This window comes from Erpetoichthys calabaricus, chromosome 10, assembly GCF_900747795.2.
Source record: "Erpetoichthys calabaricus chromosome 10, fErpCal1.3, whole genome shotgun sequence".
NCBI lineage: Eukaryota > Metazoa > Chordata > Cladistia > Polypteriformes > Polypteridae > Erpetoichthys > Erpetoichthys calabaricus.
Genome location: NC_041403.2, coordinates 164,911,952 through 164,924,989, shown reverse-complemented (window position 1 = coordinate 164,924,989; position 13,038 = coordinate 164,911,952). Strand labels below are relative to the sequence as shown.

General features: G+C 42.1%; 1 protein-coding gene across 1 annotated transcript in view; it reads left to right on the top strand.

The window, feature by feature from the left end:
- Positions 1-13,038, top strand: part of snta1 (syntrophin, alpha 1) — a 69,016-nt gene that overhangs the window by 28,900 nt on the left and 27,078 nt on the right. The window contains exon 2 of the mRNA XM_028812392.2: positions 12,506-12,691. Coding sequence (XP_028668225.2) covers positions 12,506-12,691 — 186 coding nt within the window. The remainder of the gene's footprint in view (positions 1-12,505; positions 12,692-13,038) is intronic.

Sequence of the window (13,038 nt, the reverse complement as noted above, 5' to 3'; positions counted from 1 at the left end):
AGCACCTGGTGATGTCTATGAATCGCAGACTTCAAGCAGTCATTGCGTGCAAGGGATACGTGACAAAGTCATAAATAAGACGGCTGTAATCCTCTTTAATAAAATCCCTGTGTGCGTCCATGTGTCCGTGTGTGTGTGTCTTCTGGTGAAGTGCTCTTGTGCGGGGCACGGTGTGATACTTCAAAGGCTGCCTGACGCGTCACACAAGACAGAGAGGGCGAGACCTATAAAATATCGCATGGCCGATCCAATCGGATTTTGGTAAATGAGGTAAGACCTAAAACATAACGCATGAAAAATCCAATCGGGTACTGAGACGCGGAGACCAGCTTCCCCAAAGAGGTGGGATTAGTGCTTGTTGTTGTGCAAGTGTTCACTCTGAGGATGTTAGATTTGCGATTAAAAAAACTTGGCCCGGTAAAGTGTTTTCCTAAATATCCGAATTTTCATGATATTACAATAGGATGACTTTTAAAAGTAGATTTATTTTCGCACACATAAAATCCGTTGCTGGGGAGACGCCATACATACAATAATCAGCTGCACGCCAGCACAGATTAAAATACTTGCTGGAGAGACGTATTACTGTGAGAGAAAATTAAAGGCACACAATACAGTGACGCATATTACAGCCACATACAAGCCAGTATTACTGTAACAGAAAATAGACGGTCCTTTGCCATTTAATATAGACTGTTCCTACTAATGTTTATGCACTACTATTGTAGCACCCGTTATTGTAACGGGCTTAATGTCTAGTATTAATAATAAGAAACCAGTGGGGTGTTCTACGCTGTGAACCCCTGGGGAAGCAACTCTATCTATCTATCTATCTATCTATCTATCTATCTATCTATCTATCTATCTATCTATCTATCTATCTATCTATCTATCTATCTATCTATCTATCTATCTATCTATCTCTTATCCTGCCGACTATGCTAAAATACCTATCTGTTATACAGTGTGAGTGCTATACCAGTCTTTGTGATTGTAATGTGTCTAATGTGCAACCGGAAGAATAATGAGCAATGCCAAAATACACAACATAATCATTAAGGAGCAAGGAGAGGCTTTAACTTAATGTGCTCAAAAACAAACTTTTGTGCCTCATAAGTGTGTGGCATGTTATGCTTGGAAATAAAAGCGGAAGTGGATCTTCTTGACCACACCGTTAGCTTTTGTTCTTTGCTGTTACTGCAAGATAAACTAATCAGTTCTTGACGTGAACAATCAGTGACCTGAAACGGGCTAATTCGAGAAGGCCTGGAGGAGTTTGTGCTGCATTCATGTACTGTGGGGCAGATACACTAGTGATCGAAATTAGGGAACAATTCATGAAAAAATAGTTTCTTTCAAATATTGGTGGCTGCCATTGCTTAAAACCTAAAGCAATAATAAGCTATCGGTATGATTACTAGAGCAGTGGTTCTCAAACTCGGTCCTGAGGACCCCCTGTGGCTGCAGCTTTTTATTCCAGCCAAATTCACAATTAGTGATAATAATTGATCTCATTTATTTCGATGGTCTTTTTTCCCCTTCTCTTATTCTGGCCTTTAGAAAAGCCCAGCAGTATGATTTTTACATTTATAAGACATTTACAAATATTTCTACTTTTGCTTTAAACTCTTACCTCTCTTTTATTGCTGTCATATTGTTTTGTTATTTTTGTTGTGCAGTTTTACACATTTAGTATCTCCATGAAAAAAGAACAACAGTTTTGCTTTTTTTTTGTTTTGTTTTTTTTTTTTTTTGCAGATTGAGATAACACATTTTGGCCTTAATGTATCTTCATCTCACTCTTGTTCTTTTAACCTTTTTTATCTTAAAGATCGAAACTTTTAAAGTACGAGTGTTTGTTTTTCTCTTTAACCTCAAATTCTCCTCCAGAAGTGCTTTATGGGAGCCTCTGATTTGCCATTATATGACATCATGTTGGTGAACAGGGGACTGATCATGGAAGCTTCTGGCACAAATCCCAGAACTGGCCCAGCCCTGAGACTTGATACCAGAACAACCGTACTACACTGCCAGTAAACCAGTAAGCCCAGGAGGCAACCCAGTGCGTGCTTTTTTCTTTTTCTTTTTTTTTTTTTTTTTTTTTTTTGCACTTGATACTTTGCATGAGGAAGTTTGCTGATAAGAATTTCTACAAGTTAGGTAGCCAGCCAGATCTTCTCATGCTGTACAACATGTTGTTCTGAGCGCTATGACAATAACAAAACCACAAAGAACAGAAATCAAAAGTTTAGAGGAGTAATGTGATGTGCGTTACGGTCACAGATGGGCTGATTTTATGTGGTGTCTCATTACTGGAGAATTTTATAATTTTCATGTTATGCTACAGTTGTCAAAAATAAGAAAAGCTAGGAGATGTAACCGGATTACCTACAGGTGGAGCAGAATGGGATTACTTCAAATGTTCACTTCCTTTCCCAATAGTCAGTCAGTCAGTCATTGTCCAACCCGCTATATCCTAACACAGGGTCACGGAGCCAATCAGAGACAGCACAGGGCGCAAGGCAGGAACAAATCCCCAGGCAGGGCACACACACACACATTAGAGACAATTTAGGACCGTCAATGCACCTAACCTGCATGTCTTTGGACTGTGGGAGGGAAACCCACGCAGACACAGGGAGAACATGCAAACTCCACACAGGGAGGACCCGGGAAGTGAACCCAGACGGGTCTCTTAACTGTGAGGTAGCAGCGCTACCACTGTGCCACCGTGCCGCCCTCACTTCCCAATATTTTGGAACATATGTAGTGTCCTTCATAACGTTTGGGACAAAGACCCATTTCCTTGATTTCCCCCTCTGTTCTACAATTTTAAAATGATTGTTTTAAAATTCAACATGAGGACACGAGCTGTGCCCATGAAAGTCAAAGAAGCCATGATGAGGCTGAAAAACAAGAAACAACCATTGGAGACATCGGTGAAACCTTAGGATAACCAAAATCAACAGTCTAGAATATTATGAAGAAGAAAGAGCACACTGGTGAGCTCAGTAATCAAAAAGGAACTGGTGGACCAAAGAAGACCTCCATCGCTATGGTAAACAAAAAGCCGTAAACGCCTGTGCGACAGATCATACACAGTCTTCAGGGGGCTGATGTGGTCGTGTCAGAAATGACTATCAGCAGAAGACTACTTGAACAGAAACACAGAGGAGGCCACACTGCAAGATACAAACCACAAAAACAGGACAACCAGATTGCAGTTTGTGAAAAAGGACTTCAAAGAGCCTGCAGAATTCTGGGAAAGGGTCTTGTGGACTGAAGAGACAAATATGAACCTCATCAGAGTGACGGCAAGAGCAAAGTGGGGAGACTGCAAGGAACTGTCCAGGGCAGACCACCTCGTCTGTTAAACATGGTGGTGCTGTGGGTGTTATGGCGTGGGCGTGTATGGCTGCCACAGATCCTGGCACACTTCTCTTTATTGATGATGGAACTGCTGACAGGAGTGGCACAATGAATTCTGAGGGGTGTAGAAACATCTGATCTGCTCAAGTTCCAGTAAAGGCCTCCAAACTCATTGGACGACACTTCATCCTACAACAAGTTGATGATCCAAACAGACTGCTGGAGCCACACAGGAGTTCATCAAAGGTAAAACATGGAAAATTCTTGAAATGCCAAGCCAGTCACCCGATTTAAATCCAACTGGGGTAGGCCTTCCAAATGCTGAAGCATAAACTTAAGGGGACAAGCCCCCCTGAAACAAGCAGGATCTGAAGATGGCTGCACAAGAGGCTTGGCAGAGCATCACCAGAGAAGATCCTCAGCACCTGGTGATGTCTGTGAATCGCAGACTTCAAGCAGTCATTGCGTACAAGGGATATGTGACAAAGTCGTAAATAAGACGGATGTAATATTAATAATAAGAAACCAGTGGGGTGTTCTACGCTGTAAACCCCTGGGGAAGCAACTTGAGCTCCAAAAAAAGCACATTGTGTCAATAAACTTATCAGGAAAGCCTACACCATCACAGGATGAACCCTGGGCACACTGGAAGCTGTTATAGAAAAGAGGATGGTGGCAAAATTGGAGGCCATCAAGAAAAAAATCACATCCATCCCCTCCAGGAGGCACTGTCATGGAGCACTTTTAGTCCCAGGCTCCTTCCACCGTGGTATGCTAAGAAGGGCCTCTTGGATTATGTAGAGCTCTGTACGTATGGAAATAAATTCTGCATGATATTTTGGCATCTCTGTTGCTAAGACAAAAATTTCAAGATCAAGTTTCAGAACAAAAAAGATAAATTGCTAAGCAAACACTGTTTAGGAATCATAGTCAGGAAACAGCGAGGGAAAGTTTGATAACCAAAAATAAAAAGGAACAAGTAATCAATGGAAAATCAAAAATATTTGCAACTAGACATTCAAAAACAACAAAGGATAAGTGCAAAGGTCATCTAGTATGGGAAAATACAATGTTGGACAACCAGAAAGTACATGACGCTGACCTTTATACCTTTGACCTGGTGATGTCACACACCACACAGCCAAGGGAACTATCAACAAGTAGCTCCCAAAATGGCATTGCCCATAAGAAAACCATCAGTGTGTTGCGGGAGATCGTTTCTTAATTTCAATGTCATTAAAAACATTGAACACAAAAACAAATGTGACTACGATATTCCTTGAAATCTAAAGCCCCCTAACAGAAATCCTCTTAAATTTTTTTAAGGACAAAGAGAAATTATGAAATATCAAAAACAAAATCCTGACTGTGACAGTTGGGTGTAGAGGCAGTGGTATGAAATCCAGGCCCATGGAACTCAAAAAACGCTGCACATTCAAATCAAGCCCTAAAATCTCCATGATGGCCTGTGGTATAGCGGGTCCACAGCTCCTGTCAAAAGAGGCCAGTTTTAAATGAATAATCGCAGAGCTTGCAGCTTAGCAGGGGGGTGTGGTGGTTGAGTGGCTGAAGCGGTTCCAGGGGAATTCGTGGTGTGGCCGTTTCTCACCTAAGTGCACAGGTGAGAAACCGTCCACATCCGTAATTGTTCCCAGAAGCTGCTGATTGCCACAGCTGCCACGTCCTCTTCATAAATAGAAGCGCAAGGCGGTTTGGGGAAAAAGTAAAAAGAGAAATAAAAAAAACGGAGGTTGCGGAAGTGAGGAAGAAGAAAGGAAGAGGAAAAAAAAGGAGGTTAAGGAAGAAAAGAGATGGCGGTTGCAGGAAGCAGGATGGAGAGAGAACCGGTGTGGGCGAGCGAGCGTGTGCTCGCAGGCAGGCAGCTGGACAGTGAGCCCTAGCAGGGGTGTTTGGCCGACACTCGGTGGGGCAGAAGGAAGCGGTCGCTCCAGCTGAGCGAACAAGGAGCTGGAGTGACCGGGGATGAAGGACGGCTGGCCGTGCAAGGCCGAGATGGCAGCGAGAGTCGTGGAGTCTTGGGAAGGTGTGCCTCAGTGTGAGAGACCTGGCCATTGAGGAACCCAAGTCTCGGTCCGGTAAGGTAGCCGTATGGAGCCAGGGAACGGAAGGCAACCGGACAGTTGTAAGGTCAGCTGCCGAGAGGGCGACTCTCCTGTTGCGAGGCCCAGACGGGAGAAGCAGGAGAGCCGCCAGATAACAGAAGACACCGGTTTGTTTTTTTAAGAGGCTGCTTCCAGCATTGTTTTAACCTCGTTTTAAAGGATTCGTTTATTGTTTTTAACCTCCACTAGTTCACCTATTTTATGGATTATTTATTTAATGATTTGAAGCACTGCACTTTATTTAAGTTGGATACGGTTTTGTTCTTGTTTTAAATAAAAGCACTTTACACTATTACACCATCCCCTTGCTCCATTGTTATGCCTCACTGCCGAGCTCATCGGTAACATTACCGACGGTGCAGGGTTCAAGGGCTCCCGGACGGATGATGGGAGCATGCAGCGAACCCGCATCGTCACATGGCCTCAAAATATAAAGCATGTCCGGCCATGAAACTCAAAAGAAGGCTCAGAAAAAAGGACAACCCTAGAAGTCTCCAGAAAGAATAAAAGCAACAATCTTTTAATAAAACATCTTCCATCCATCTATTTTCCAACCCGCTGAATCCAAACACAGGGTCATGGGGGTCTGCCGGAGCCAATCCCAGCCAACAAAGGGCAGGAACCAATCCCAGGCAGGGTGCCAACCCACCGCAGGACACACACAAACACACCCACATACTAAGCACACACTAGGGACAATTTAGAATCGCCAATCCACCTAACCTGCATGTCTTTGGACTGTGGGAGGAAACCCATGCAGACACGGGGAGAACATGCAAACTCCACACAGGGAGGACCCGGGAAGTGAACCCAGGTCTCCTAACTGCAAGGCAGCAGCGCTACCACTGTGCCGCCCTAAAACATCTTCCCAAATTTAATTATCCATACAATGCATTGAGTCTCTGCCAGTAGTAGAAGTATATGCAGTAACAGTAGGTGGTAAACTTTACCGGTGAGAACAGTCAAAATGGCGACTTTTAACCTAAGGAAAAAGTAAGATTCTTTTAATCTAAAGTTCTCTCGCTGGCTTCCAGATGGCCCAAAATGAATTTCTTGAAGAAGCTCTTACTTGAACGTGTGCTTTCATTCTCTCTCATTCAGCTTGCAGGGAGACCTTCAGTGTCCCAGGCTGCACATACCTGCTTGCTTACAGATGACCCCAAATAGAAACGGGCAGCTAAAGTGGTGGTGTGAAATTTCAGGGTTGTGTCTCCATAAATGTGGACATGTGGCTCCTGTAAGTATTGGCCACAGATGAAAGTTGTGCCTGTGAGCAGACTAGGCCCATCTTGTTTATTTTAGCAAGTGCTTTCTGGCAGGAACAGCAGCGCTGCATTACACTGCCAGAGCAGCTGAACCGTGACTGATGTGGCACTAGATAACGATGATATTTTCCAGCGTGTTTATTCTGCTCAAATAAAATAGGAACAAAGGCAGACATTTATGGCCTAGCTGACAGTGCAGCAACTTTGGCCATGCTCACGTAATGGGCATTTTGTTGAAGCAATGAAGCGGCATAAATTAAAATCTGCAACCAGAGTTGCAGAAATCATGTACTTTACTTCACTACACTTTATATGTTGTAACGAGAAAACTGAAATTGACGAGTGATTGCTATAGCAGAGTGATATTTCTGAGTGAGGAACACTTTGTAAAAATTTTAAAATATGATGTGCCAACTAAAACTAACATTCCATAGACCAAGGGTCGCCAAGTCTGGTCCTGGAGGACCACCGTGGCTGTAGGTTTTCAATCTAACCCTTTTTCTTAATGAGTGCCCTGTTTGTGCTGCTAATTAACTTCTTGTGAATTCATTTGAATTGATTTGCTTTTTAAAGATTTGTTCCCCTGAATGTCTTCATCGTTCCTCTGAATGGTTTCATTTCTTTCCTTAAATGGCACCCAAACAGAAATGAAATGTGACATGAGGGAGCCAACAGAAGACCAACTAAGTCAGGGCCTCAAACTCTAACCAGTTTCACTCCAACCAGCTGCTTAATGAGGTGCTAATTCTTGTCGTTTATTAATTTAATGGCTTGTTGCTGCTCTCGTGGTGTAAAGTATCTATCTATCTATCTATTAGTGGATATTTTAGAAATTGCTGATTTGCTCTTTCTAAGAGCTCTGTTCAAATGTTTTGGGGACCTGAACAGATCGACATACCTGAGACCTTCATCTTTCTTTATTTTCAGATATTGTATGATGGACACCAATTGTTTTGGCTCATTTTGTATCTCATTATTGTTTGGCTGCTAATTAAGGAAAAAGAAACAATTAAGGAGTCCTGGTCTTCAAGAACAAGTCAATTAAAATTAATTCAAAAGAAGGTAATTAGCAGCAAAAACAGGTCCCTCATTAAGAGAAGGGTTAGAATGAAAACCTGCAGCCACGGTGGTCCTCCAGGACTGGAGTTGGCAACCCCTGTCATAGACCATAAATTCCATAGTTACTGCATTCATTTCACTTTATGTATTTATCCAGACCACATTATGATTCAAATCCAACAATGCTGGACTCGTCTTTACCTTTAATAACTCATTGGCCTTGAAGATAGGTTAACTACGGGCAGCCTGGTCGCATTGGCACAGCAGAAATGGCATTCATCACAGGCACATGAAAGTAAGAGCCCATCTTTGCCGAGAGTGAACTCTACAGGCGGATGTCAAGACAGATTTATAAGGGGCTCCTGCACAAGGACCGATATTGCTTGATTTGGGAGAGAGACTATGGGAAGGGGTTAAAATAGAAGTAAAAGTTTTTATTGTTTGCAAGAAAGTTCAATGGAGCGCTTGGTGGTGATGGTGGTTGTGGGGTGGTTTCCTGTGTCACTAACAACGAGGAAGTTCATTTAAGAACAGGGGGGTTATTAATAACAATTAATAAATGTGGTTCACTTAATATTCTCCTCCTTCTTGACTTAAGTGTGCAGCATTTGACACTGTTAATCATGAAATCCTCCTCTCGTGTTTCTCCACTGTAGGGATCTCTGGCTTAGCCCTTCAATGGTTTACATCATACTGTGTCTTTCCAATAGGCAACAATTTGTCACACTCGGCCGACATAAGTCCTTCACCTCATCCGTGTTGCGTGGTGTCCCTCAGGGTTCAGTCCTTGGGCCATTACTCTTTCTACTTTATATCCTTCCTTTAGGTCAGATTATTCGCAGACATGGCCTTAACTTCCACTGCTATGTAGACGATACACAGTTATTATCTTAGTACAGACTCGCCTCCCAGCACACTCACTGATCTTAAGCTATGGATGGAAAAGAACTTTCTCAAACTTAATGCCAATAAAATGGAAGTGTTACTGGTAGGCCCAAACTCCCTACTTTCTAAGGCATCTAACGTCTCTGTTTCTGATGATGGTACACTTGTCAAACCTGCTCCTGTTGTCAGAAACCTTGGTGTTTTGTTTGATTCATCACTTAATTTTGAGGTACACATTAGGTGTCTGTCCAAAATTTCATTCAATCATCTCCGTAACATTGCTCAACTCTGTCCATGTCTGTCCTTTAATGATGTTCAGACTCTGGTTCATTGTTTCATAACGTCTCGTATTGATTCCCGTAATTCCCTCTTCATTGGCAAGATCGATACAGAAGCTACAGTACATGCAGAACTCTGCAGCCACTCAAAGCGTTCTGCTCATGTCTCCCCTGTTCTCTCCCAACTTCACTGGTTACCGGTTCCATCAAGGATTAAATTCAAGATTCTGCTTCTCACCTTCAAAGCCATACATAGCCTCACCCCTCTCTACCTCACTCAGCTACTAGCTCCTTACACTCCTTGTCGCTCTCTCAGATCCTCATGCAGTAATCTCCTTACTGTCCCACGCACCAGACTGTCCACCAAGTGTTATGGCCCCTCTTCCTCAGTCTCTCCGAGTTTGCTCCTCTTTCTCCACCTTTAAATCTCAACTCAAAACTTTCCTCTTCAACGTACTTTTGTTTTTCCCATCTATATGTAAAGCGACTTTGGGTTTGTGAAAAGGCGCTCAATAAATGCAACTTATTATTAAATGCATACGTTAATGACATGGCAGACTAACATAAATGACTGATTTAAAACACACTTTGTGCAGATATGATGACCCTCACCTTGAGGACCATAGATGGTCAATGAACCACTCTTTTAAAACCACTGTCATTATTATTTTGCTATCTATCTATCTATCTATCTATCTATCTATCTATCTATCTATCTATCTATCTATCTATCTATCTATCTATCTATCTATCTATCTATCTATCTATCTATCTATCTATCTATCTATCTATCTATCTATCTATCTATCTATCTATCTATCTATCTATCTATCTATCTATCTATCTAATCCTGCCTACTATACTACAAAGTAATTTCTATATGTCTGTCTATCTAATAGCACATTTTCTCTCTCTTCTATCTCTCTCCGTCTTATAGCATATTTTGTCTGTCTGTCTACAAATCTTGATTTGTTCACATTCACACTACCATACCTGATCTGCTGACCACAAAAAAATGAAATCAGTGTGGACTATTAGTGTTGAAGTACGTAATAGTGTAAATCCTTAACATTAGGCTACTCTGTTGTACTTCTTAAAACAAAGGTTCCCAACCAGGGGGTGCAACAATGAGGAAGACTGTGTCGCAATTCACCAAAAATTGAGTGAGATGCGTTGTCCTTCTTTATCACAGTGCAGTCGGTGTCTTGCAGTGTGTGGTCACTTGTGGCTCATTTATTAGTTGGTGCTCCTGGTCTGCAGTGTGAAAAGAATCAAGCATTGCACACACAATGGTCACCTGTGAATGAGCTACAGAAGTGCATCTTCTCGTGGGTTCCTTGCCACGGGTGGAGCGTTCGTAAAATGGCAGATAACTTTGTTTTTTTTTGGACCTTGCAATGATCTATAGAGAAGGGTGATGTCTAGTATGGATTTCTGTGCAATGCCACTGATTTCAAGGGTTCTTTTTGTCATTGCAAGGGGGACTGAATTGGGTGTAACACCTGCTGCTCGCACACAGCCCATCTCTCCTGCTGACGTTCCTGACAGTAGCGCAGCAATTTTAACTGTGTGCCGCGTCTGTTTGAACCGCAGTGCAGGTGTTATTGGGGGCCAAAGGTCATTGACTGTGTCTCAGTGCATCTTGGCGTGCCAGCACTTGTTGCTTCACGGGGGTCTCCAATCCCCCAAACCCTTTGATCTTTGATTGCGTACCATTTCCTTGTGGCTCTTGATGCTTTGTGGGATACTCCAACCCCCCGGATCGTCAATCAAGAGTCTAAGCTTCAGAGGGGGACACATTTCCAAGATTGCTGAGATTTATAAAAGCAAATTACTCAATTTATGATTACATTTTATGCACCGAGTTAAAAGCTTATTTTTTTTTTAATTCAGTCTGTTCACCTGCAGTACCGTTTGTGGTTCAATGTGGGGTTCAAAAATGTGAACTGTGACATTACTTGTGTAGGGGGTGCCAACTTAAACATTTTCTAGGGATGCGGGGCATAGAAAAGGGTGGGAACCTCATTCTCCTAAAAGAAGCAGGAATGTCCAGTAAATCTCTGCAGTGGCTCTCGGCCTAATGAGACTGTGTAACAAGGTGCGCCCAAAATGTGGCAATGCTGAAATTGAGAAATGGTGGCACAACTACTAGAGTCTAATACTGCTGGTTTAATTGAAAGAATCATAATTCTGACTGGGAAAAAAATGAAGGTTATTTCCAATCTAAAAAGGAAAGAACCTAAAAGATGACGACGTTTTAGGTGTACAGATTTCATCAGATGTGCAACTGAAAACGAGAAATGCAGGTAACATACTGTATATGTGGAAGACTTAGGCTTAGGGGTAGGGTTAGAGAGGAGAAAAAAGTGCAGATGAGAGGAGAAAGGACGTCATTAGAGAAGATGAACTGAGACATTAAAAAGTTAGTTTGTCATTAAGACCTGGAGAAATACTATATGTGATCCCCAGCTGAGAATGAGATGAGCGTCTTCAGTTTTTCTTGGAATGGTATCTTTGAAGCCCTGCGAAAGAGTAGAAACAGAGAGCTTGGTGTGGCTATGGTCAAGGGATGTGACACGTTCTACAAAATGCTTCGTAAGGTCTTTGATATTAATGGCTCAGACCTTCTCCCTGAAACAGCCACTGATGTAGATGGCTGGACACATCCTACAAGATATCCAGTAAATAAGATTTTTAGACTGACAAGAGGCCCGTTGTTTAATATTGAATTTACCAGAGGGACCCGAAAGTAGGGCATTGTTGGTGACGTATCTGCAAGTGACACAGCGGCTCCTATTACAGCTCAGAGTTGCCTGGTGAGGAATGTGGCTCTTCTCTGTGAAGTGAGCTGTGGAGGAAAAGTTTGTGTAGGTTAGGTGTTTGACATATGGAGACGTTAATGGAGGATTAAGGTAAAGGACTCCTGTGGAAGGATCAGCTTGCAAAATGTGGAAAAAAAAGAGAGAGTGAGTGTTGGGGTGGAATGAGAAGTCTGCCATGATGCAGGTTTCATTATTGGGGTCTCTCTTGGAGTGAAAGTTACAAGGTCAACTCCTGGTTTGATTGAGGGCCCTGCCCACGATATGAAGAGAGAATCCTCTGTCAATGAAGGAACTTGTGCAGAAGATGGCAGAGTCTAAGGAACTGGGAAAGAGGTAGTGTGTCTGTGTATATTCATTCATTCTTAAAGCTGCTGCTAATAATACCTTATAGCTTAGACTTGGAGCTACTGTATATCACTTCTGTAAAGCTTTGTTATATGCATAATGGGAATTTTTAATCATTTGTATTTTTGAGTTTGGCTGGGATTCTATATCTATCTATCTATCTATCTATCTATCTATCTATCTATCTATCTATCTATCTATCTATCTATCTATCTATCTATCTATCTATCTATCTATCTATCTATCTATCTATCTATCTATCTATCTATCTATCTATCTATCTATCTATCTACGTCAAAATGTTTTAGTTGTTTCTGTGGTTATTATTTTATAATTGTATCACATGCATTTCTTTCAAGGTGGAAAGGAAAACAAGATGCCCATTCTGATTTCGAAGATTTTCAAAGGCCTAGCTGCAGATCAGACAGAAGCTCTTTATGTTGGTGATGCCATCCTTTCAGTAAATGGACACGACCTAAGAGATGCCACACATGATGATGCAGTGCAGGCACTGAAGAAAACTGGCAAAGAGGTTATCTTAGAAGGTGGGTAATTTTATGAGTATTATGAGGTTGAATTATTTTAATTAACAAGAAATTATCCTACATAGCATTGCATAACATTCACAAATCTCTTAATCCAATTCAGGGTTACTTGGGTGGGGGATCGCAGAGGGGTCATACCTTGGCAGCATTGGGTGCAAAGTAGCAATCAACCCCTACGTAGTAAGCTTGTTCTTACAAACACACACACACACACACACACGGTCACATTTACAATCACACAAGGCCATTTCGGAGTTGTCAAGTAACCTAACATGCATATCTTTGGCATGTGGGTGGAACAGTCAATTGCCTAGAAAAAAGCCTCCATAGATACTTAAATGAAAATG